Source organism: Eptatretus burgeri, chromosome 4, assembly GCF_056783735.1.
Source record: "Eptatretus burgeri isolate ZD-2024b chromosome 4, Ebu_testis_v1, whole genome shotgun sequence".
NCBI lineage: Eukaryota > Metazoa > Chordata > Myxini > Myxiniformes > Myxinidae > Eptatretus > Eptatretus burgeri.
The window spans coordinates 108,967,911-108,995,418 of NC_140964.1; the positions used below are offsets into that span (position 1 = coordinate 108,967,911).

At 43.2% G+C, this 27,508-nt stretch overlaps 1 protein-coding gene across 1 annotated transcript in view; it reads left to right on the top strand.

The window, feature by feature from the left end:
* Positions 1 to 27,508, top strand: part of LOC147028873 (synaptic vesicle 2-related protein-like) — a 460,702-nt gene that overhangs the window by 417,134 nt on the left and 16,060 nt on the right. Inside the window, exons 9-13 of the mRNA XM_085879648.1 lie at positions 3,251 to 3,379; positions 3,496 to 3,569; positions 15,269 to 15,345; positions 17,639 to 17,746; positions 19,328 to 19,439. Coding sequence (XP_085735774.1) covers positions 3,251 to 3,379; positions 3,496 to 3,569; positions 15,269 to 15,345; positions 17,639 to 17,746; positions 19,328 to 19,439 — 500 coding nt within the window. The remainder of the gene's footprint in view (positions 1 to 3,250; positions 3,380 to 3,495; positions 3,570 to 15,268; positions 15,346 to 17,638; positions 17,747 to 19,327; positions 19,440 to 27,508) is intronic.

Below are 27,508 nucleotides of genomic sequence, written 5' to 3' on the forward strand. Positions count from 1 at the left end.
AGGGTGGAATACCCCGGTAGATGGATCACATGGGTATTTAGGTACATTGAAGATTGGCAATCGACCCTACCCCACGTAATCTGCCGATTGGCGTATTTCGGTTCTTGCAAAAGGATCCGTCGCTCGGAGTTATATGGGCGGCGATCTATATTCCGGGCGATCGATCAGGCCGACTCGACTTGCGGCTCCGTCCAGAGCGGTCGGTTGGCGGCCGACCCCCGGCCTGTAACAATATATACACACTGATGAGCCAAAATATAATGACAACCTGCCGAAAATGCTCTTGGTCCTCCATGTGCCGTCAAAACAGCGCCGACCCACCGAGGCATGGACTCCACAAGACCCCTGAAGGTGTCCTGTGGTATTTGGCACCAAAACATTAGCAGCAGATCCTTCAAATCCTGCAAGTTGTGAGGTGAAGCCGCTGTGGATCGGACTTGTCGGTCCAGCACATCCCACAGATGCTCAATCGGATTGAGATCTGGAGAATTTGGAGGCCAAGGCAAAACCATGAACACTTCATCATGTTCCTCAAACCATTCCAGAACAATGTGTGCAGTGTTGTCGGGCGCATTATCCTGCTGAAAGAGGCCACTGCCATCAGGGAATACCATTGCGTTGAAGGGGTGTACCTGGTCTGCAACGACGTTTAGGTAGGTGACGTGTGTCAAATTGATGTCCACATGAATGGCCAGACCCAGGGTTTCCCAGCAGAACATTACCCAGAGCATCACACTCCCTCCACCCGCTTGTCATCTTCCCACAGTGCATCCTGGTGCCATCACTTCCCCAGGTAAACAGCGCACACATACATGGCCATCCATGTGATCTAAAAGAAAACGGGACTCATCGGACTAAGCGACCTTCTTCCACTCCTCCAATGTCCAGATCCGATGCTCGCGTACCCATTGTAGGCATTCTTGACAGTTGACAGGGTTTATCATGGGCACTCTGACCGGTCTGAGGCTACGCAGCCACATATGCAGCAGGATACGACACACTGTGGAATGTGAGACATTTCTCCTGTGACCACCATTAAAATTTTCTGTGACTTGTGCCACAGTAGACCTTCTGTTAGTTCGGACCAGATGGGATAGCCTTCGTTGCCCTCGCACATCGATGAGCCATGGGCGCCCAACACCCTGTCGCCAATTTTTGGTTTGTCCCTTCTTGGACCACTGTCAGTAGGTACTCACCACCGCTGACCGTGAGCACTCCACAAGTCTTGCCGTTTCAGAGATGCTCTGACCCAGTTGTCTGACCATAATAATTTGGCCCTTTTTAAAGTCCTCAGGTCTTTACTCCTACCCATTTCTCCTGCATCCAACACATCAACTTCAAGAACTGACTATTCACTTGCTACCGAATATATCCCACCCCTTGACAGTTGCTGTTGTAACAAGATAATCAATGTAATTCACTTCACCTGTCAGTGGTCATCATGTTTTGGCTCATCAGTTTGTATATATATATGTTTGTATATATATATATATATATATATATATATATATATATATATATATATATATATATATATATATATATATATATATATATATATATATATATATATATATATATATATATATATATATATATATATATATATATATATATATATATACATATATACATATATACATCTTCTTCTTCTACTTTCGGCTGCTCCTGTTAGGGCTCGCCACAGCAGATCATCCCTATGATCCGCATAGTGATTTGGCACATGTTTTACGCCGGATGCCCTTCCTGATGCAACCCTGGTCGCCTCTTACGACACAGGGATATGGTACACCTATTTTAACCGGGGTATACACCGGCCCAGTACACTGGTACTCACTTCGCCGACCTCGGAAGGATGACAGGCTGAGTCAACCCCCTGGTGTATTAATTCAGTGGCCCAACGGGACTTGAACTCAGGACCTTTTGGATTCCAAGCCGCTGCCCTAACCACTGCGCCAACACCAGGTGTGTGTGTGTGTGTGTGTGTGTGTGTGTGTGTGTGTGTGTGTGTGTGTGTGTGTGTGTGTGTGTGTGTGTGTGTGTGTGTGTGTGTGTGTGTGTGTGTGTGTGTGTGTGTGTGTGTGTGTGTGTGTGTGTGTGTGTGTGTGTGTGTGTGTGTGTGTGTGTGTGTGTGTGTGTGTGTGTGTGTGTGTGTGTAAGCCTGGTGTTGGCTTAGTGGTTAGGATGGTGGCTTGGGATCCCAGGGTCCTGAGTTCAAGCCCCGTTGGCTGCTGAATTAACACCAGGGGGTTGACTCAGCCTGTCATCCTTCCGAGGTTGGCGAAATGAGTGCCAGTGTACTGGTCCCGGTGTATGCCCCGGTTAGAATAGGTGTACCATATCCCTGTGTGTCGTAAGAGGCGACCAGGGTTGGCGTCAGGAAGTGCATCCGGCCATAAAACATTGCCTCAAGAAAAAGCCAAACCCCTGCACTGCAGGGAAAATGGCTGCAAAATCGGTCATATATATATATATATATATATATATATATATATATATATATATATATATATATATATATATATATATATATATATATATATATATATATATATATATATATATATATATATATATATATATATGTTGGCGCAGTGGTTAGGGCAGCGGCTTGGGATCCAAAAGGTCCTGAGTTCAAGCCCCGTTGGGCCACTGAATTAATACACCAGGGGGTTGACTCAGCCTGTCATCCTTCTGAGGTCGGCGAAATAAGTACCAGTATACTGGGCTGGTGTATACCCCAGTTAAAATAGCTGTACCATATCCCTGTGTCATAAGAGGCGACCAGGGTTGCGTCAGGAAGGGCATCCGGCGTAAAACATGTACCAAATCACTATGCGGATCATACGGATGATCCGCTGTGGCAACCCCTAACGGGAGCAGCTGAAAGAAGAAGAAGAAGATATAGATATATATATATATATATATATATATATATATATATATATATATATATATATATATATATATATATATATATATATATATATATATATATATATATATATATATATATATAGATAGATATAGATAGATATAGAGAGAGAGAGATGGCAGGATTGAAAGATGTATTTCTGAGACTATTGCAATGTTCACATTTGTTTTTTATGATGTGAATCGATGCAAATGCTAACCTCTCATGAAAAGCTGTTGTTTGCCTTTTAATATGTATTATAAGAAAGGTGTTATATTTCCAGATTTTATTTTATTTTATTTTCTAAAGGAGGCAAGCAAATCTTTTTTTTTTCAGTCTCTTCCAGAGAGTGTCCACTATAACATGGTTTCTGGCCAAACTGAGAAAGTTCTTGCAACTTTGGAATGGATTTCACGTTTCAATGGAGTGCCTCTCCCTGCGGGTACCCTGGCCAGTACAAAACAGGTACAATTGTTCCCTTTCATATGTGACTGCTTCAAAACTAGCTCATAAACTTTGGTTTGGGACCTGTGATACCTGGTACTTGTTAAAAACTGTAAAATGTTCGCTGTGCTTTCCAGGAGAGCTTGGGAAGATTTCAAGACCTTCTGGTTGAAAAACACAGACGAACCACTTTCCTGCTCTGGTTCATCTGGTAAATTTTGTTCAGTCTGCTTGGTGTCCCTGTGTGAGAATAAGATAGGTCATGATGTTAGGATCCCAGGTTTAAATATCATTCTGTGTTGACTATATAATTTCTCTTTATATCATTGGATTTAATGTGAAAGAAAACCCCTGTGGAACCTCGACATTTGCAGACCCCGGGTGTTCAGAGTTTATAAAATGTGACCTGCTTCTAGTTTTGCGAGTTTTTTAATTTCATTTTTAATTTTATTTTATTTCTGCAGGACTGTTCTCCTTTCATCCACTGCCGCTGATATTAATTCAGCCTGGAAATTCTTCCATCGAAACTCTATCTCTATCTCTATCTCTATCTCTATCTCTATCTCTATCTCTATCTCTATGTCTATGTCTATGTCTATCTCTATCTCTATCTCTATCTCTATCTCTATCTCTCTATCTCTCTATCTCTCTATCTCTCTATCTCTATCTCTCTATCTCTCTATCTCTCTATCTCTCTATCTCTCTATCTCTCTATCTCTCTATCTCTCTATCTCTCTATCTCTCTATCTCTCTATCTCTCTATCTCTCTATCTCTCTATCTCTCTATCTCTCTATCTCTCTATCTCTCTATCTCTATCTCTCTATCTCTCTATCTCTCTATCTCTCTATCTCTATCTCTCTATCTCTCTATCTCTCTATCTCTCTATCTCTCTATCTCTCTATCTCTCTATCTCTCTATCTCTCTATCTCTCTATCTCTCTATCTCTCTATCTCTCCATCTCTCTATCTCTCTATCTCTCTATCTCCATCTCTTCCTCAATTATCTCACCCATCCTCCCGCTCTTGGTACTCTGAATCCTGTGATGAGGCAGTTGCTTTGAAACAACTTCCATTATTCTCCTAGAAGGCAAATTCAACCGAAAGCAATCTCAGATTATTCTTTAATGCCCACAAGTGGATGTCTACTCTGAGGAGAGCCAGAAAACATCTTTCCATTCTCAAGAATGGGCTTTCAAACTTGTCTCCTTCCTCTAAAACCTGGTGGTGCCTTGTCAAATATGTATGGTGTACATTCCTGTTGAAGAATTCAATTCCTCACGAAGAGATCGAAGTATTTACTTAATAAAGCATCATGATGGAGGAAAGAGACAATTGACTAACACAATCGCAAGCAACACGCTTCATCCTCTTTCCATATAAGATATGGATTTAGAGTCATGTTGTACAAAGCAAAAATTGGGAGGGGTGAGATTATGGGAAGATATCTGGTGGTACTCAAGATAAGATACTGCAGGGGCCAGCTTTTGTAGGGATTGGGAAGGTGATCACTCAACGCCTTCTGGCAGTGGTTAGCCAGAGGTCAACTTTAACACAATGGCTGGAAAACAACTTTGCGACCAAAAGTAAGATAATGATGGAGTTACAAGATGCATGCTCCCTTAAATAAACATTCCAATGATACAGAACAATGGTTGCTCAAAGTTCACAGTCCAGTGCTCCAGACATGATGCTTGTTCACTCCAGGTAACAGTATTATTTAATATGTGGTGTTTTTTGGCCTGCTCAACCATACCTTGACTTGGAACAGGTTTCATCGATTTCTTAACAATAAAGTTGTTTTCACTTTCCTCACTCATTATCGAATGCCTGGTCACCATTGCAATGAATCGCTGGGTACATTGCAATGTTTATAAACACCCGCAGACATCAGCAATCGTGGCTTTATTTTCATTTCCGCACATGCCACAACTTCGCGAATCTCTTAAGCTAAGGAGAATTTAAAAAATTTCAGCTCCAGAATCAAATTTGCAAGCAGTTCCAACTCCTAGAAAACTGTTCATTTGTCCTGTTAGGACATATTTGACATTTTGGGCATCTCCTGGAGGTGTATTGATGATGATGGTTCAGTGATTGCTCATTGCGTGTCAAACGAGCCATTTCTTATCAACCATTTCGTTGGAGTGCTTGCTCGAGTGCTGAAGCTGCTTGATGGGTGCTCTCCAAGGTGCTTGGTTGTTCGTTTCGGTTAGAGTACCCATGCTCTCAATGGAACATCGATTAGACAGACTACGTTTCTGCCTGTGTTGGGCTCTGCAGTGCTGTGTGGTTGGTGCCTCGGTCGGTGTCTTATCCGCTAAAAATGTGCAATTTTATTATTACAGGACATCGTTTTGTTTTACCTTTTTGTGCGATCTCCTAATATAATCCACCCTTCACTTTGACATCGATACATAGATAACAAGGACAAATGTGTCCAAGAGCTGCATCAGAAAGGTTTTGTCTTCACCAGAAGAAGAAGAACAACGCGGCGCTCTCTTAGAGCCAGCGTTCGCAACGCGACGCGGCTAAAAACAATAAGGTCCATCCGACCACGTGTTTGCCATGATCTGTTTGTGAAGGCAGAGAGCAAAGATCGACATTTTGTGTTCTGTGCCTTGATGTATTTTTCAATTAAATTTTGCTAATTTCCCACTTGAATTTCCCTTTCAAATAACTGTTTAAAGGTAAATCGTGTGTGTGTGTCTGTGTGTGTGTGTGTGTGTGTGTCTGTGTCTGTGTCTGTGTCTGTGTGTGTGTTTCTCTCTCTCTCGTTGATTGGTGTCTACATATCAGAGTTTCAGAATGTGGAATGGAGTCCTCCCAGGGTGGGCTTAAAGTATCCGCCTTCATTTCAGTAAGGGGTCACAATTCATGGACCAAGCTGTGAAGTTTTCTGTTCTCAAAGTTTTGGGCCAAGGGCTCTTTTCAGGATCGTTACTGAGCCCAGGACGGCTTCCAACTGTAGTTTGTTTGTTGTGATATTCCCAGGGATGGTTTTTAATATCTCGGTGAGGTTCTTCATCATCACTGGTTCAACTTTGACATTCTTCAAATTCCAGGATCCTTTCACTTTCATGCTTGAGGTCTTGGTATTTGGTAATTTTCTTGATTTCTGCATCGTTGGTCCAAAATCACTGGTATTAACACCTCACTTTGCAATGCCTTCTTCTCTTTTGTTTTTTTTTGTGCCCAAGTACGAAATCATCTTGTCGCAATGCTTTGTTTTCGATACTCACCCCCGATGGGATCATAAGGTCATACGTGACCGGTACTTCAATGTTTTCAGAGATGGCTTTTGGTTCATTTTCCTGGAAATTTTCTGGAACTGAAATATCAAAGTTTTTGCAGATGTGTCCGGATAACTTTACAAACTCTGTTGTGTCGTGTGTCCAACTGTTCTGTTTGTTTATTTCCATGTTCGGTCAATAAGCATAACTCTTTTCCAACCCCAACTCCACCCTTCACCTTGAGAGTAATGTTTGAACACGAACATTGGTAAAGGTAATAACAGTTATATTCTTGTGTATTTGCAGATGCAGCTTCATCATTTGTAATCTAATAAACGGATGTCACAAAATGGAGTAGTTCCTATTTATGATGAAGCTGCATCTCGTACGTAATAAATATATGCTTTCTTCCCCTGGATTTACGTTTTCCTTTCACCATCAATTTGGAATAATCATTTTATTTGCAGTGTCGAGCATGGATGGAGTTCTGCAGCGTTTAATCCAACTGGTGGACCCATTGGACCAAATTTTCCATTGGTCTTCACAGCCATGTTGCCTCCCTGCCTGCTGTGCTGCTTCAGTATTGCCTTGTCTTTCACCAAGCACGGTCTGTACCCTCAGGCACACTGAAGACAGTATTTGATGCATGGAATGGATATCACAGCATTCCACTGGAAGAAGGTGACAGACACCTCACGACCTTCATCACACACTGGGGCAGGTACCGCTACCGTACCGCTCCACAAGGGTATATCGCCTCTGGCGATTGATACTCAAGGCGTTTTGATGAGATTGCCTCTGACTTTCCAAACAAAACAAAGTGCATAGATGACACTCTACTATGGGCTGACAACCTAGAAGAAAGTTTCTTCCAGGCTTGTAAGTGGCTGAATATCTGTGGACGAAACGGCATCACCCTCAACCCAGAGAAGTTTGTATTTGGCCAGGAGACTGTGGAGTTCGCTGGATTCCAGATCACACAGGATAGCGTTCGGCCCTGCAAACGATTCCTCCAGGCTATCATGGAATTCCCTCTGCCCAGAAACATCACGGATATCCGCTCATGGTTTGGGCTGGTAAATCAAGTTTCATATGCATTCAGTATAACAGAGCGCATGCTACCTTTTCAAGCCTTCCTAAAGCCTGGCACCACATTCGCCTGGGACGACCGCCTGAACGAACTGTTTCATTAATCTAAGAAGGTCATTGTCAATGAGATTGAGTCTGGCGTACAGATATTCGACAAGTCTAGACCAACATGCCTCGCCACAGATTGGTCGAAAGTCGGTGTCGGATTCTGGCTCTTCCAGAAACATTTCTCATGTCAATCAACCACCCTGTTCTGCTGTCCCACAGGTTGGAAGATCACACGAGTCGGAAGTCGTTTCACACACTCAGCCGAATCTCGTTATGCCCCTATTGAAGGGAAAGCCTGAGCCGTGGCTGACGCATTGGACAAAGCTCGCTATTTTGTCCTGGGATGCAAGGATCTCACTATCGCGGTCGACCATAAACCGCTTCTCAAGTTCTTTGGTGACAGATCACTCGATGGAATCCCAAACAACCGACTCCGGAACCTCAAAGAAAAAACACCGCTACATGTTTAACATGGTCCATGTCCCTGGTGTAAAGAACAGAGCGGCGGACACCATTTCCCGCCACCCTACAGGCGACGACAATCCCGAGAAGATGCACCTGACAGATGACATATCATCCATTGCATTGGAGAGTGACAGCCCCAGAGTGACAACACCATTCCTCACCCTACAGTACGGCAAGACTTCCTTGCTGGCATACGTTGCGTCGAGACATCAAACACTGATTCATCCTCATCGCACACCGCTGCAGTTTCATCCCTCAAAACACTCGAGACCATCACCTGGAACAAAGTTCGATTGGCTTCTAGTAGTGATGAGAATATGAACAGGTTGGGAAACATCATCGAATCAGGCATGCCGATCTCTCGTCAAGATATCCCATCGACACTCCAAGAATACCACCAATACCAGGATCACCTACATACCATGGATGGAGTAATCACCTACAAGAATCGCATCGTCGTCCCACCATCCCTCCGACAGGACTGCCTGGAAGCTCTTCATGCTGCACATCAAAGCGTATCATCCATGATTGCCAGAGCTGAATTGTCTGTGTTCTGGCCTGGAATCACCCATGCAATCAAATACGTCAGGAACAATTGCAACCGCATGGCTCCCGCACAACCCAGCGCACCACCCATGAACCAGATCCTTCCAGACTACCCGTTCCAATGCATATGCGCCGATTACTTTCAATACAAGGGCTTTCATTACTTGCTCATCGTCGATAGACACTCCAATTGGCCTGTCGTTGAGAGAGCATCTGGAGGTTCGTCTGGCTTGGTGGATTCCCTGCGTCGCTGCTTCGTCACCTATGGCATACCTGATGAACTCTCTTCCGACGGTGGCCCTGAATTCATCACTGGCAATACTCGCCAATTCCTCCTGAACTGGGGAGTCCACCACCGCCTATCATCCGTCGCATTCCCCCATAGTAACTGCCGGGCAGAAGTTGGAGTCAAAACCGTGAAGCGCATGATCACTGACAACACCGGCCCTCATGGTGAGCTGGACACAGATTCATTCCAGCATGCGATCCTGCAATACAGGAACTGTCCTGATAAGGACACAAAGCTATCCCCCGCCATGTGCGTGTTTGGCAGGCCGATAAAGGACTTCAGACCTATCCTCCCAGGCAGATACAGACCCCATGAAACATGGAGAGACACTTTAGCCAACCGGGAAGCTGCTCTCCGCAACCGCCACATGAAAGCTGCTGAACGCTAGTCAGAGCACACAAGAAGGCTACCACCACTCACTGTTGGAGACCACGTCCGCATCCAAAACCAGATTGGCCACAATCCTCGCAAATGGGACAAAACAGGCACAGTGATCGAAGTCCGCCAGCACAACCAACATGTCCTACGTGTCGACGGTTCAGGGCGAGCGACGCTCCGCAACAGGAAATTTCTCCAGAAATACGTCCCAGTCCACACTCGGGCTCCACGTCACTCCATCGTACATGACCTCCATCACCATGGCCCAAGAGCTCCAGTGCAAACAGGACAACCATCTAACCACTTCAACACCGGATCAAACAACACCACCATCCACAGACCTCATGGGGCCATCGTCACCAACTCCCCCTGGTGATACTCCTGCATACCAGGACCCACCAATGATGAATGACGACTCGATGCCTTTGGACTATAGGACGCCACTCAACACCTCGCATCTACGAGCACCTGCCTCACAGGTCAAAACACCTGCCACTCGAGTCACCGGTGCTGGAAGCTCGCGTACTCGGCGTCCACCTGCATGGCAAACATCGGGTGACTACGACATGACCAGCGTCGTGTTTGGAGCAGAATAATCCCCCGGTCCATGTCTTGCGTGATGGGTAGTCCACCCCACATGATCTCACAGTTTATTTCTCTTCTTGTTACACATCCATATAAACTCTCAATTCGTTCAGTTACGTTTACACATCAGGTACAAATGCTCATAATATATCAGTCCTTGTTCCTTGTCCATCACAATGACTTGGAGGGAGATAGAGAGTAATGTATGAACACGAACATTGGTAAAGGTAATAACAGTTATATTCTTGTGTATTTGCAGATGCAGCTTCATCACTTGTAATCTAATAAACGGATGTCACAAAATGGAGTAGTTCCTATTTATCACCTGCATTTTTTTTCTTTTCTTTCCCCCACCCTCACTCCCCTCTTAATTAAATGTCTCTCGCTCTCGCTCTCGCTCTCAAGCACCCTCCCTCCCGCAATGAATAGCAATGTTTGGTGAGGTGTCGCTCTCCCCACCTCACCCCCCCCTCTTTCTTGCTCTCCCCTCCCCCTTCTTATCTCCCCTTTTTCATCCTCTCTCCCTCTTCTCCACCCTATCCTACACCTCCCTCCCTTCTCTCTCCCTCCCTCTTTCTCTCCCCCTCCCCCTTTATTGTCCCCATTAGAGAAGCGACAGGTTGTATTTGCTCGTCTTTAATAAGAGCAAGAGCAAATAGAAAATTATATTCTATTTTAAATACAGATTTAAAAATATGGAAGTCAGAAAGCCTGTGGGGAAGGGGAGTTTGTTTTATTAAACAGCCGTTCTGACTCCACTGCAACAATGAAGGTTAATACCGATTTGCTGAAAACGCGAGAGTCTCAGTGCTTATCATTCAGTGAAGAAAGCGAATATATAATAAAATAATTATTTCTACTCCCACACTCCCCTTCTTTCCCTTCCCTCATTTCAAATGGCACCACAGCTGCCTCTGCTTGTGAGTGCCAAATGCCTCCATTCTGTTTTTGCTTCAAAATCTTACGTCACTAACCACACCCTCTCTGTACCCACCCTTCTGAGTCATACCCATCTGCTCCTGAATTTTGTCTTTTGCACCAAAAAAGGTGGAAAAGTTTCTGGGGAAAGGACAGCATCAGATTGTGTCCTAAAAACCTGCACTGCTTCTCTCCTTTCTCTCTTTCTCCCCCCCCCCCCTGTTCACCCTGAAATTTGCCATAAATTATCTCCCATCTGCTTGGAAATCAGCCAACATCACAGCATGACATAAAAGGTGCAAAAACGGATCCCCTTAACGACAGACCAAATAATTTACTTACAGTCGTCAGCAAGGTCACTGAATCCATCATCACAGCTGACCTAAAATCATTCCTTAACTCCAGCAGTTGCATCCCAGGTGATCAATTTGGATTCAGACTTGGTCACTCCACCTTGGACATGCTGCTTCTACTCTCCTAACAATGGATGGTCCCTCATTATCACAAATGTGATCAGCGCCATCTCTCTCGATATATCTCGAGTTTTTGATAGTCCAACATCCTGTCTTGCTCCACAAACTGTCTGCCTGTGGAATCCAAGGCCAACTCCACGCTTGGATTCCATGACTCCCTGCACTCTTGGATTCCCTGACTCCCTGCACTCTTGGATTCCTTGACTCCCTGCACTCTTGGATTCCATGACTCCCTGCACTCTTGGATTCCCTGACTCCCTGCACTCTTGGATTCCCTGACTCCCTGCACTCTTTCATTCCCTGACTCCATACTCTCTTGGATTCCCCGACTCCCTGCTCTCTTGGATTCCCCGACTCCCTGCTCTCTTGGATTCCCCGACTCCCTGCTCTCTTGGATTCCCCGACTCCCTGCTCTCTTGGATTCCCCGACTCCCTGCTCTCTTGGATTCCCCGACTCCCTGCTCTCTCGGATTCCCCGACTCCCTGCACTCTCGGATTACCCGACTCCCTGCCCTCTCGGATTACCCGACTCCCTGCCCTCTCGGATTACCCGACTCCCTGCCCTCTCGGATTACCCGACTCCCTGCCCTCTCGGATTCCCCGACTCCCTGCCCTCTCGGATTACCCGACTCCCTGCCCTCTCGGATTACCCGACTCCCTGCCCTCTCGGATTACCCGACTCCCTGCCCTCTCGGATTACCCGACTCCCTGCCCTCTCGGATTACCCGACTCCCTGCCCTCTCGGATTACCCGACTCCCTGCCCTCTCGGATTACCCGACTCCCTGCCCTCTCGGATTACCCGACTCCCTGCCCTCTCGGATTACCCGACTCCCTGCCCTCTCGGATTACCCGACTCCCTGCCCTCTCGGATTACCCGACTCCCTGCCCTCTCGGATTACCCGACTCCCTGCCTCGATTGCCCGACTCCCTGCCCTCTCGGATTCCCCGACTCCCTGCTCTCTCGGATTCCCCGACTCCCTGCTCTCTCGGATTCCCCGACTCCCTGCTCTCTCGGATTCCCCGACTCCCTGCTCTCTCGGATTCCCCGACTCCCTGCACTCTGGGATTCCCCGACTCCCTGCACTCTCGGATTCCCCGACTCCTGTGGAAGCAGTTTCCTGCTACCTCGAGACAGAGACACGTAAGTTCATACACAAGCCGTTTATTCAGTAAAACAAAAGACATTTCTGTGTGCAGAAGGAAGACCTCGACTCTCAATGATATTGCGGGCCGAAGACTTAAGGTTCCAGAGCATATTGAGTGTTTGTGTACAGTTTATCAGATAGAACTTTGTGAACTTCAAATATGCCACGTAGATAGGTTTTGGTTTGTTTTGGAGTTCGCTTTCAGATTCAAGGAGAGGGGTGTGGGGGTGGGGGCGTAGGAGAGAGTCGTTGTTTTACCCTGCTGACAACATGATCACAGGTCAATGATTCACTTTACAGATATGATTTAACAAAGGTTCTTTATGACGAAAGTAAAGATCATGTGTGTGTTTTCTTACTGGTTTTCTCAGCATGTATACTTGGCTTTATCAGCATGTATGTTTATTAAATTATTTCTTAAAATAACTAAACGAAGTTAATTTGCATTTTACATGATTATAAATTTGATTTTAATAGTTCAGTTTCCACACTCCCTGCACTTTTGGATTCCCTGACTCCCTGCACTTTTGCGGCCCACATGTTGCTCTCAACGGAACCATTTCATCTCCTCTCCCAGTCAAGGCTGGTAATTTTACTGCACTGAGTTAAATAACTAACCCTTATTTATGTACAACTAAAATGGTCGCCATTTACAAGTCGGCCATCTTTGATCAGATCACAAAATAAAGTGAGGTGCATGTGTATGTCATCATCTACTGTGCTTGTGCCAAGTTTGAATAAATTTGGACCATGCATGTCTGAGAAATGGTTGGGGACACATTTCAGTGATAAAATGGCCACCAGTCGGCCATCTTGGATCTGATCTCAGAAAATGATGTGCATATGTAAGCCTTCGTTCTTTATGAGGGTGATAGGTTTGAATTATATTGGCAAATGCATGTCCGAGAAATGGTTGAGGACGTCTTCAAAATCAGGGTTTTTTTTACAACTAAAATGGTCGCCAGTCTACCAGTCCGCCATCTTTGATCTGATTACAAAATAAAGTTAGATGCAAGTGTATGCCATCATGTATTGTGCTTGTGCCAAGTTTGAACAAATTTGGACCATGCATGTCTCAGATGGTTGGGGACACGTTTCAGTAACAAAATGGCCACCAGTCGGCCATATTGATTCTGATCTCAAAAAAAAAATGATGTGGGTCGGAGCAGACCCGAGTGAAGGACACAGACACTGTGCAACGACGCCAGAGCAGCACCCGTTTATTAAGCACATGCACAATCACTACGTCATGATGTCATTCAACACAATACTGCACTCCTCCCTCTTATATCGGTAATTTCAATTCTAATGTAGCATTTGTATTTCACCAAGAACTCGAAAGCGTTGAATAAAACATCAAATCCATTCATCTCTTCATTTATTGTGTTCACAACAGTTTTTACAATGTACATACAAAAGGAACACTTCCTCATGTAACTTCGTTCCTTTACAAGCAATCAACTGAAGATAACCTCAATAATGTTTCCAAGCATTGGAACTAAAATATACATAAAATGTACTGAAACCATCAGTATTTTCTTTACTCACAAAAACTCCTGAACCCACTGTTGTACAATTTGGGTTGAAGAACTACAGATCTAACCTGGATGGAGGTTTAGACACTCCAATGGACCTTCTGACAGGTGTTGGTGTTATGGTTACTTCCCTACTGCCTACTGCCTACTGCCTACTGGTGAGGATGAAAGAGCTGGTTTCTCATTTTCAACAGTTTTTTTGTTGTTGTTTTTTTCATCACCTGGTTCTGGTTTTGGATTTACCAACTCCTCCTCTGGAGGTTCGAAACTAACAGGACGACTAATCAATGGGATGTCTCGTCTTGGTTCCATCTCAGGTAAGTCATCTCTCTCGTGGCGTTGGTGTTTGCTCTTGAGAGTCATCTGTGATGAAATGATCTGCATGTACATATCGGCAGTTGTTTCTCGGTATCCTTACTAGGAACCTATTAGGACCTTTAATGGATACGACTGTACCAGGTGTTCACGTCTATTTTCCTCCCCTTAAATTTATTTTTCCCTTAAAATTTCAAACACGTACCGGCTGATACATGTCATATTGACGAAACACTAGGGTGATATCCATCATGTGGAAATTTTGAATCTATCTGCTTCTTTTCGACTTTTCGTTGTCGACACGGTTTCACAAATGAACGTCGAGTTTATGGAGTGCATTTTAGGAACAGTTCTGCGGGTGTTATCCCGGTTGTAGTGTAGTGTAAAAAAAATAAGATTTCAACAGGTGGAGAGGTAATATACTGACAGGTAAGACCAAGCTTTGCAGGATGGAGCAGGTCTGCATTCAAAGATTGTGAAAAACATTGTTTTTGCTTTTCGTTTGAGGAGACGTATTGCTTTTTTGCTATAAAAAAAAAGCAAAATAAATAGCATGCAGCAAAGACATGAAACATTCGTATAGTTTTACACGTGTTACAATTGGTCAGAAGTAACCAATAGACAAAAGCAATACTGAATACAGGATTTTAATGTGAGACCCCAACATAATGAACCAATATTTAAGATGAGAATGCCCAACAGGCCAAATCCGAAAAGAAATGCTTTGAGATTGAGAAAATTGTTCTTTTTTTTTTCTCAATTTTTTGAGAAATTTCTCAAGAAATTGAAAAATTTACTGTTACACCACTTTTTATGGTTGTGACCAGGCAACAGAATACAATAACATGCAAAAATACACCATAATAGTCTGCACATTGTGTTTGTACCCTGAACAGGCTTGTGAATTCGTTATCCTACTACGGCATGGTTTTGCTCACCACCGAAATGATGAAAATGGACAACAGCTGTGCAGGTAAAGACACTTGTCTCTTTTGATGATTTTTCTTTTCTTCTACCTAATTGTCTTTGCTCTTTTCACCACAACTGACCTTTGACACTTATTCAAAGCATTTTGATTGGGTGACTTTTCCCCAATTTCAACTTCATTTTGTATCTCAGTTTCTCCTTGGGTGCATAAATATTGTTTCCTTATTGTTTTAACTTATTAAATCCTGGACTTTACATAAAATTACTTTGCAAAAATGTACCAGGGTAAGTTTTTATCATACTTCAGTATTAACTACACTTTTATATTGTGGATATAAAATGGAAATATTTTATCATCATCATTTTCATCAACTCACCAACATACATGTCTCCTGCACCTGCATTTTATCAGGTGAATGGTTCAGAATATATATATCAAATGTAAAAGTTTCTTAGACATGCGAACATGCTAAGTGTCAAATGTGTCCTCATCTTGACTTGGTTATTTTGGGCTGGTCATGTTGTTCCAATCGCCGATGAATGTCTGCCTCAATCTCGTTTATAGTGAACTATTTCCAGGCAAGTACTGAATTGGTGACCTGAAATTATGGTATAAGCGTTTATTGAAATGGCACCGAAAAGCAACTGACGTTCCTGTTCACAACGGGAAAGTATTTGGCTCTCAACTTTTCCAACTTTAAGTGCAAGATCAAACGAGGAGAAAAAAATGTAGATACAACTCGGACACCAAAGTATCATCAACAACGAGTTCAATCTTCAACCCCATCCAAGGCCAACTCCACACATGGCTACGAGATCAACAGAAGTCGGTAAGCCAATGTGTGAATCTCAACGGAATCCTTTTTCTCCTCCTTGTTGAGGCAGGAGTCCTCTCGGGCAGTGTTCTGGACCGAGTCCGATTGCTCGTCTTCATCAACGATCTCTCTGACTCTCTGGGCAATCCTCTTTATCTACTTGCTGATGACCCCATCCTCTGCCATGACATCCTTCAGATAAGTAGGCAGCAGCCACTTCCCTTTATTCAGACCTTCACAAAATCACAAACTCATCAAACTCTTGGAATATGTCTTTCAATTCTGACAAATCTCTCGCTCTCTTTGAAAGTGCTGTACGGCAAGCCCCCTATCTATTCTTAAACAATCCTCGTCAGGAAGTTCAGTCATTCACTCCTGGGTCTCACCATCAACCATGATCTTTCTTGGGCAAACCATATTTCTAAGTTGGCATCCTCTGTCATATAAAGTCCTTCTGTGATGCACCTGCACTTCTCTACAAGGCCTTCATCCACAGGCTGATGGAATACTGCTCCCCTGTCTGGGCTGGTGTCCCTGCCTCAGATCTTACTCGGCTTGATGCTGTGGAATATAGACTGATCACTCTCCCAATGCACACTCGTATAGGTTGATGGCTTGTCTTCTATTGCCACCTTTCTGGACTTGCATGCTCTGTTCTTCCTTTCTTTTCTTTTCTTTTCTTTTGTTTTTGTCCTTGTCTTCCCCCCCCCATCCCCCTTTTTGGCCTTCTACAGTGCATACGCTCACCTCCACTCACTTGTTCATCTTTTTCCCCACATATTTAACCAACCTCCACGTCCTCTTGAATGTGAATCTTCCATTCAGGTCTTGAAGACACCTGCTCACCACCATCTCAAACTACCCTCCACCCGCAAACCAAAACCATGATCTCTTATACTCTGTTAACCCCATCACCCTCAAGTCCACCTTTCAAATTTCCAGTTTTTCCTTCCTTAGTTTGCTTCTATATCCATCTTATCAACCCATGTGCCACACTTTATCCCTCATTCCTCCCCATCTCGCTTATATGTGCAATTACCCCTCTATTTTGACCTTAAACTCTGCTGTTGGTGTTTCCCCCCTATCTCTACTATTCCTTCTGTTCTGTTGTATCTTGATCCATTCCATGTTCGAGATCTTCCACGAGCCTGAACCTTGTACATTAATAACCCTCGTGTCATGTACTATCCTTTCTGAAACAGAGGTTTCCCTTTAAAAATGGGACTGGCTTCTCACCCCTATCACGTTCATTGACCATAATGAGCTACTCTTCATTTATCATCATCATCAGCGATGGACAGCACGTGCAGAGATACTTCATGAGCCAAATATATTTTGAATTGATCTGAAACAAGCAAAAGCCTCCATCTATTCTCGCAACCAACCCATGAAGACATAGTGCAGTTTTTAAATCGTGAATAAACAGTACTTTCCTCTCTTACTGCCTTTTTTGTTTCATCCTCAATCTGGAAGTATAGTCTCAATTTTATTTTTTATCTTGAAGTAGAATGTTTTTCCATGCAGTGCCTGATAATGTGAACACAGATGATTCAAACTGCACACGTCCGTGCCACATTCTCGCCCCCAAAGACTATCTTCATATACTGTGGACAACAATTGCTGAGTTTCCAGGTAAGGGTTAGATATCCATTTTATAGAAAACGTTTCAGGGGAATAATTGTGATGACATTATCAAATACTCGAAATATAAGCTGTCATCCCAGTGTTTCACGGACAGGGTGAATCATCAATGTGTGTGCCGCCCCTCGGATGGCCGGTAAACTGGTACCCGTCTGTCAGCATCAGTTGGTGGATGTTAAAGATCCCAAGGTGTCCTTTGCAAAGTGTAGGTGAGGTATCAAAGGCACCATGGCCAAATTACAAATTTCTGCCCCAACTACTTACTTGAACGTCACACCTGGTCAGTAGGTTCATGAAAGACTTGGGGCAAAATCTTCCCTCATCCAACCCAACAAGAACGTGGGAATAATTGTGGTCATTAAAGAACATTTACATATTCACAAAATTACTTGTATACTATCTCGTTATTTTTTGATATCGGTGAATGTAATTTCTCACAACATTTGTTCCGTTTCTGCAATTATATTAACGACATCTAATCCCAAGAAAATGGCTGTGGCTGAAAGCTCCAGGAAAGATGAGATCCAACCTCCTCTTAAATTCATGGTGATGCACAAGATAAAATGAACATGAAATTCAACAATAAATTTTTGAAAGCAAAAGTAAAAATCCACCAAGCTTGGAGGAAGACGTTTTGCATCTGATGAAGAGGTTAGCACAGCCTCTTCTGCTATATAATGATCACTTCAGAAGGAAAACTTTGGTGGTTGAGATCAAAAAGTGGTTTGAATGCTGGATGGAGGACCTTGAAAAGGATGGAGATTGGGTGGAATCATGTAGCATAAATAAACTTTGTTGTGGTATTATGTATGTTTTTGGAGGAGGGATGAACTTTTGTGATTGTTTTTACCAAATGAATTTTGATGAAAGTTTGCTGAATTGTGGTTGGAAGCAAAGTAAAGTTCATGATTTGGGTGTTTGCCTTTCAACAGAGCAAGAGGGTGATAAATCATGGACTTGTGGGATTCCGTAACATGCCAGGATAAGTTTGTGAAAACTTTCTTTTAGGTTTTTTTGTTTTTGTTTTGTCAGAGCAAAACCATTATTATTTAATTTCGAAACTGGGGTTGATTGATTATTCCCATTCAAGTTATGACTTCCAGAGGAATGTTCAAGTTGACATTCAAGTTATTCAGCTTTGTAAGCTCGATCCCAATCAGGTCTGTCACACATGATGGTAACTCTTGCTCAAGACTCATTGATCTCAACTCTTTGCAACTATTATTATAAATAAGAACACCCCCTCCACCCCCAAACTTTGAATGAATCATGCATGTATATAAACATGAGTTTGACATGAACTGGATCACAAATTTACCAAAAAAAAACCACTTTCATAACTTGTTATTGATTGAGCATCAGAATGAGACCTTATTTGCGGGGCTTCGTGACTACTGTTTCCATTTGACCGTGACACAGCCAGAATCCACAATACTTGCTTTGTAGACTTGAAGCAGTTTGCCAAACTATATGAATTAACAACTAGGAGTTTTTTATTTGCATTAGGACTGATTGCCATAAGGCAAGAAGTGAGTTAAAAACATTAAAGTTCTTTTGTCTTTCACCTTTCAGGCCTAATAATTGCATCCTTCGGTGCAGACTTCCTGGGAAGAAAACCAACACTTGCTTTTGGCCTGCTTGTTCTCTCTTTAAGTTGCTTCTGTTTGATGGCTTGTCTGGAAAGGTGAGTTTCATAATCTTGTAAATTTCCATGATACCACTACTATTATTGTTCAAATTTTCAACGATACATTTTCATATCACTTTGTCTTCTTTTTCTTCATGTTCTTAAAAGCTGCTGTATTAAAGCTGCGGCCTTGTGAATCAAACTTTATTGTGTATGCGGCTCTTCAAGCTCATGGTTGTTCGGAGTGGATGGCATACTGTTCATATCAGAACATTAAGGATGGATTTAACATCATGCTGTGATCCCATGTTCAAATGAATCGATGTGCTCAAGGGTAGATCCAAATTGTCTTTCACCTTCTTCCAGATAGCGATTATATACTCGTATATATATTTTTCTTTTTCGTGCAAATATCGTACAATGTGCATTGATTTATTTTATTATTATTTATTTATTTATTTATTATTCGCTCACCAGGAGCGTAGTTCCGGGGAGCTTGTGGGATGGCACGTTGTCAGTCTGTCTGTCCACAAATATTTACAACTTCTGTAAAACTACACATACGATTTTGATGAAACTTTACCACAACCTTCATTATCCTGAACGTGCCAAAGTTTGTTCATGGCGTTAAAAAAGTGGGCTATAAAGGGGTCCATGGGGGTTTCCCCAAAAATACTGAAGGTGTTTGCTTTCTTCTCAGAAACTACACATGCAATTCCGATGAACTTGACCACAACCTTCATCACCTGTGATTTACCAAAGTTTGTTCACAGCATTTTTAAAAATCAGGGTCTGAGGGGGCCTACAGTGGGAGTTTGCAGGGGTGGGGGGGGGGGTTTCCTCCCCAAAAGAGGTGTTTATTTTCTTCTCAGAAATGACAATTCTGATGAAATTTGACAACCTTCATCACCAGAGGCACCAAAGATTGTTCACCACATTAAAAAAAAAAATCACGGTGTACGGGAGTGGGGGGGGGCGGATTCCCCCAAAATATGTATTTGCTTTCTTCTCAGAAACCAGAGATTGCCATCAATGTGACATTTTATAAATCAAAATAAAATATTGTTAATCCACAAAACTTGAAAGGTGAAAATATTCATTGAAATTATGTCCTGAAGCGAGCTTCCACATGCTGTCAAGGAAGATGTGGTTAATTTGAGTGCAATTATTCTTTGGGAGGGAGGGGGGGTTAGTTCAAAATAAACAAAAATGGGGTGCAAGTTATTTTCATGACATCATTTGCATTTTGTGTAAATTTTGGGACCCTATGAGGTTTTGATAAATTCATTACTCTGGTGTATTGTGTGACTATCATATTTAGTCTGGGTAATCTATGAAAAATAAAAATACCGATTAAGCCTGGGTAAAATTGCAATATAAATTTTTGTAATTCTTTCTGAGACAGAATTGAATGCTGAAAAAAAGCATATCCAAAACTAGAATGGTCAACTCAGTAAAGTGGATAGTCTTGTCTTGCGTGCTCGTTCTGATTAAAAATTCCATCGTCAACTCAACATGCTGCTATGATAGTGTAGTAGATAGTAGAAAAATCGTGCAAATTATGATACAAGCATCAAATTTGGCATTTCTGTTCTGCAAGGCTTTCTGATCAAATATGCCTGATTGGCCATTTGAAAATCCAAATTTTGAAAAATTTGAAAAAAAAAAAAAAACTTCAAAGAAATTTGAAGTCACAGCTGGCTGAAATTCTTGAAGCGCAAGTGAACATCCCAGACAGAGAACCAAGGGGATATGCAGTCATCATTGATGGCTCAGCACTTATCAATGCTCTACCTCCATGCACTTCAAAAATATTTGATGACTCTGCTAAAGAAGACATCATCCCAAAGGTGGAATCCTATGGTGCCAGGTACGAGAGGGTGGACATAGTGTTTGATGTGTACAAGAAGTCAAGTCTGAAGTCTGAGGCAAGGTCGAAAAGGGGGCAAGGAATCAGAAGAAGAGTGACAGGAACCAGTAAGACCCCAAGTAACTGGAGAAGCTTTCTTCGAGATGACAGCAACAAGACTGAGCTGTTTCACTTCCTTGCGGAAAAGATGTATGAAGCACAGACGACAAGCACAGTCATTGTCGCAAAAGGAGAAGATGCCATTGGAAACACAAGGAAGTCACTGGATGCTGTGTCTCCATGTTGTCATGAAGAAGCTGACACTCGAATATTTGTACACACCACGGATGCAACGACGGATGGTAGCAAGTCCATTATCATTAAGGCTAATGACATGGACGTACTAGTCATAGCAATATCTGTACTGCCATCCTTACAGGAACTAGGTCTTGAGAACATGTGGATTGCCTTTGGCCAAGGAGCCAAGGTGCGATGGATTCCAATCCATGAGGTAGTTTCTGCAATGGGGCCTGAGAAAGCTAAAGGGATCCCATACTTCCATGCGTTCACTGGATGTGACGTTGTGTCTGCCTTCCGCGGTAAAGGGAAGAAAACTGCATGGCAGACTTGGAACGTCTGTGATGATGTTTCTGAAACATTCACCAATCTCAGCCAGCATCCAACATTGATTCGTGATCTTGACTTTTTTGAAGTTTTTTTTTTTTTCTTCAAATTTTTCAAAATTTGGATTTTCAAATGGCCAATCAGGCAGATTTGATTAGAATCCCCTAGAGAACAAATGTGCCAAATTTGATGCTTGTATCATTATTTGCACGATTCCTCTCAAAAATTGCTGTTATCTGCCCCACTATTATGGCCCATATACCGATATCATCCATGCACACTATTATATCACATACATTGCCATTATTATCTTGCCAAAACTTCGTTTTGGCAAGATATGTTAGTCAGCTTGTATGTTTTTTTTTTGTTTTTTTTGTCTGTAATCACGTATAAAAAATTCTGCAGAGCACAGTTATCATTGGAAATTTTTGTAACCTCGCATATCAGAGGCCTATAGAGGTCCTTTTCAGTGCATAAAATTTTGAAGGTCAAGGTCAAAGGTCAAGGTCACTTTGTCGCAAATCAGGGGAGTCGACGAAACCCTTATTTTTTGAGTAATTTTGATCGGATCATCTTCAAACTTCATGGGAATATAGTTCATGGTCTGGCGCTCAGCTGATTAATTTTTGGTGGCGATTGTCCTTGACCTTCATGGTTAGCACCTAAGGTCAAACATATTTGACCCCAAGGTCAAATTTTCAAGTTTTAGGAACCATATCGTGTAGTACCTCAAATTGAACACCTCGGTGAGTGCTTTCTAGATATGTCAATCTTGAGACATTATGACGTCATTTGGTGACGTTATGAGGCAAACGCATTTTTTTCATGGTTACTCTGTAGAACGATTCTCATCGGAATCTCTCGTAGGCAGATATTCCTCAAGGAGTCTTTCCTGGTGGATAGCAGCTTTGTTCACCTCAGTGTGACCTTTTGGCAAGATACGGGTCATTTGTCGTTTTATTAGTCCCCTCCTAGTTTCCCGAAGGGGACTATAGGTTTGCTATCCGTCTTTCCATCCGGCTGTCTTACCTGTGGTTTTTCTGACACTCCCCCCCCCCCCCACATACCCTTTAACATATTCAACTGATACTTGGTACATGGCTTTGTTGTGATAATTTACAGAACAAGTTCGAGTTTCAGAGCATTTCCTCAATTTTTCACAGTTATGCCATTTTTAGACAGAGAACATATTGTGACGTCCACGGGACTTGAACAGTCCCGCCAACGTAGAATGAGCCGGAACGATGGAGGCGGTTTATTTATTTATAACCCAAAGATGGCGGTTTCAATCGCTCTACCACAAACGGGACGAGGAAGGTGGCACGAGTCGCTTTTCACTGAGTTGATAATGTTTATTTCTCGAACCAGAAATAACAAGACTCGGCAAGAAGAGGGACCCGGGGCGATTCGACGGGATGGTGGTGTGGGTTCGGGCATGGGGAAAACACAGACAATTCCAATGAATATACAAATCTCAAACCCTCTAAGGCGCCAGGTACACACACACACACACACACACACACACACACACACACACACACACACACACACACACACACACACACACACACACACACACACACACACACACAAAACGTAGCTGGTCCTGGTGGTCAGGCTGGACCGTGGTGTGGACGCAACAGTCCCTGGATTGGCGTTGGACGAGCTGGCCTTGCTCTCGTCAGGGGGGGGGCAGGAGAAACCGTGGTGCTGTCGACCTCCTGGTCTTGGCCCAAGTCCGCTCAAAGCGGCAGGGAACCAGTTCTGGCGCCAAATTGCGAGCAGGTGAGGGAGGCAGGTCTGCCCGCTGTTCGACCCCGTACTCCGAGCCAGCAGAACCCCAGAGCCAACCGAGGTGAGTCACGAGGCTCAGCAAGGTTACAAGACACGATGAAACCAGGATCGAAAACAGCCCAACAAAAAGCACGCTCCCAGCACAACAACCTCCACCAAAATGGTTTTTCTGTCCCGATCTTCCTCCTCTTCCTTTTCGACCCCGAACAGAACCTTTTTATCCTCCCCTCCTCGTCACTTCCAATCGAGCCGTTTTATTGGCACTGCGCCGTCGCCTTCCGCCAATCGTGATCACGGGGCGGAGCCATCCGCAGCACTGTCCTGTGACGTCACGGCAAGCCTCCAGGGACTACTAAAAGGGGTTTACGCAGACACACTTACCCTATCCCGTGTCCCTATTTGATGACGTGACAATTATCATTTCCCCCTTGAAGAAATGGACATTTACAAGACAACTTATCACCACTGAATTGCTAGTTATTACATCGAGATCCTGGTACACTCGAACAGCATGGCATACCTAATTAAACATCCTAATTACCCTTTGAATGCGTACCCCCCCTCAAACGTAACAATATCATGTATTAACATGCGTCATTGTTCAGCTTCCCTGACTCCACCCCACTGCTTTACACCCATTGGCTGAACAGCTGCCCTGACTCCACCTCACTGCTTTACACCCATTGGCTGAACAGCTGCCCTGACTCCACCTCACTGCTTTACACCCATTGGCTGAACAGCTGCCCTGACTCCACCTCACTGCTTTACACCCATTGGCTGAAAAGCTGCCCTGACTACAACCTCACTGCTTTACACCCATTGGCTGAACAGCTGGCCTGACTCCGCCACAATAAAATCATGAAGCAGTTGCATGAAGCAGTTCGACAGGCCTCATGCCTTTGGCCTGGGTCCATGGCCCATTACAATTGGAATGATGCCAGGTATATAACCACGATGTATTTTATATATAACAGTGATGGCTGTCTGTTCGTCTGTTCACACTTCATGCTGATTGGCTGTTTGAGACTAGATGCAATGTAATTGGCTCCTGGCAAGATTTAATAATGTCTCGTACAGTCTTATTAAATGCTGATGTTCGAAATCTGATTCCGTATTTAACGATTGGAACTCGTGGCCTAAATAATTATGTGGAAATCTAGTGTTAAATCAAAAATTAGGAAAGATCTTTAATTTTATTTTTTCCGAACCCAATATAATTAAATATTATGGTCCATGTGGAAGGTGAGGTAAAATGTCCCCCAAATTTTTATTTACTTTATTCACTCTTTAAAGTAATTATTGCATGTCTCATTTCATATTTTTTTTACATTTTTAACATTTACATACAACATGGAATCGCAGTTTGTTTATTAATAGTGCGTTACGATACGACCTCTGACAGGATGACCTTGAGGTACCCACACTTGCCTCGAAGCTGTCTAGCCTGGGTTTGAATCTTTGCCCAGCTTTCAAATGTCATCCTGGTATTTCACTGGCAGGGTGAATCATAAATGTGTGTCGTCCTTCCGATGGACGTTAACCTAAGCGTCCTGTCTTCGACATTGATGGACATGAAATGGCGTCCTATCCTGTCCGTCACAGTGTCCTTCCTTCTATCACATGGTGTCCTTCACGAAAAGAGGGTGAGCTATTGCTGGCATCATGGCCAACTTACAAATGCCTGCCAAAACTACTGCTGGAAAGTAATAGCAAACAACCCAGTATAATAACCCTTGCTCAGGAAGCTGTTTCGGTGGCACAGACGCTCAGTAATGAGTATGGTAGATCAAGTATCAAATAAATAAAAGTAACTGAATAATGAATGTGGGGGGAAAAAAAATGAAAAAGATATTAAAGCTGGTTAAAAATGATGGAGTACAGATGGGGGAGGGGAGAAAGAGTGAAGTGGGGAAGAGATGGGAATGAGACATGGGAGAGAGGGGGGAGGGGAGCCAAAGAGGGAAAAGAGAGAGGGGGATGGGAGGGATTCAGGGAGAGGGGTGGAATAAGTTTATTTTTGTCTCCATCCTGTCCACCCCATTCCACCCTCCCTCATTTTTGTCCAATTCTCTATCTATTTTCTCCAACTCCACTGTTGGTCCCCCCCCCCCCCAATTACCCATACTGCTGTTCCCTTTGTCCTGTTGAATCATGAATTACTTCGTATTATTGTTCTTCCTTGAGCCTTGACTGTATACAATAAAAAACTGTCACAGGTTGGCTACCATTGTACAGGCTTGAAGGGCCAAATGGTCTCTTTCTGATTTGAAGTTCCTTCGAAGGAAAGCCTTCTATCATACATTGTGAACCGTGGTGTCTGTCTCCCATTTATGGCGGGCGCTTCTCGTGCTGCAACGAAAAGCTCAATGTTCAATTTTGAAATGACGGGAGAACAGGCATGAGTAATGTTGATGCCAAATTTTTTTCCGCAACTCGGATAGTTTGCCCTTTTTTGAGACTAATCCAACCTCCTCCGCCCTATGTTGCACCACCATTTTGTGGTGGGTGGCATAAGTAACTCGGAGCTTTGGCTCTGAGTGAAACCAAGAGTGCAACACATTTGACCTTTTTAAAGTTCATGAAATATTTAATTTGAAAGATTAACTTAAACTTTCCCCATCCCTGGGGAAGGATACTCTTGTTAGCTTTTCCTATCACTTGGGATGCGTACTCTTCATGGTATACACATAAGCCGAACACATGTTTCTGCTTCATGTACAGTGGCCTGCAAAAGTATTCACCCCCCCCCCCCCAACTCTCCAAAGTTTTCACATTTTGATGCCATCTGAGCTTATTTCATGATGTATTCAAATCAAACAACAAAAAGATTCTTCACAAACTACACAAAAGTGATAAAGTGGAAAAAATACACATAAATGTGATTAAGTTAGATTGACAGAGAAATTCAGATGTTTCATAGTTGCATAGGTATTCAACCCCTTTGTCTAATTCATCCTAAATTGCTTCAGCAGCAAATTATTTGTTTGAAAGGTTAAAAATAAGTGTAATATGTTTCACCTGTATGTAGTCAGTGTTTTAACTTAAAAATTGAGCTCTAACACCCCCCCCCCCGCACCCCCACTTATCCAAGGAGTTTTAAGGTGTAACTCACTTCATCAAGCATCAAAGCAAACATGAAGACCATGGAGCTTTCCAAAGAAGTAAGGCATAAAGTGGTGGAGAAGCGTCGTTCAGGAGAGGGTTATAAGAAGATTGCAAACTCACTTATTATCCCTTTAATTATAGTGAAATCCATCATTAAGATGTGGAAGACGTGTAGCATACCACCCAGACTCTACCCAGATCAGGTCGTCCATCCAAACTCAGCAGCTGGGCAAGCAGAAAACTGGGTCGGGATGTCACTGTAAATCCAACAATGACTCTGAAAGATCTGCAAGGCTCTATGTCCGAGATGGGGATCAGTGTTCATCAATCAACAATATCCCTTTCCCTTCACAAAGCTGCCCTCTGGACAGGTAGCATGAAAGAAGCCATTACTGAAAAAGACACATCAAAGAGCTTGTGTGGAAGGAGCATTTTAATGACACTGCAGGCATGTGCAGAAATGTTTGGTGGTCAGAAGAAACAAAAATTGAACTTTTTGGTTTAAATTCAGTTATGTCTGGTGCAAGTCTAACACTGCACATCACCCAGTCAACACCATCCCTACTGTCAACCATGATGGTGGTGGCATCCTTTTATGGGGCTGCTTGTCAGGATGGAAGGGACAATGGACGGTGCAAAATACAGCCTGAGAATCCTTGATGAAAAGTCCTTGAGTCAACCATGAATCTGAAACTTGGTATAAGATTCACATTTCAGCAGGACAATGATCTGAAGTACAAAGCTACTGGAGTGA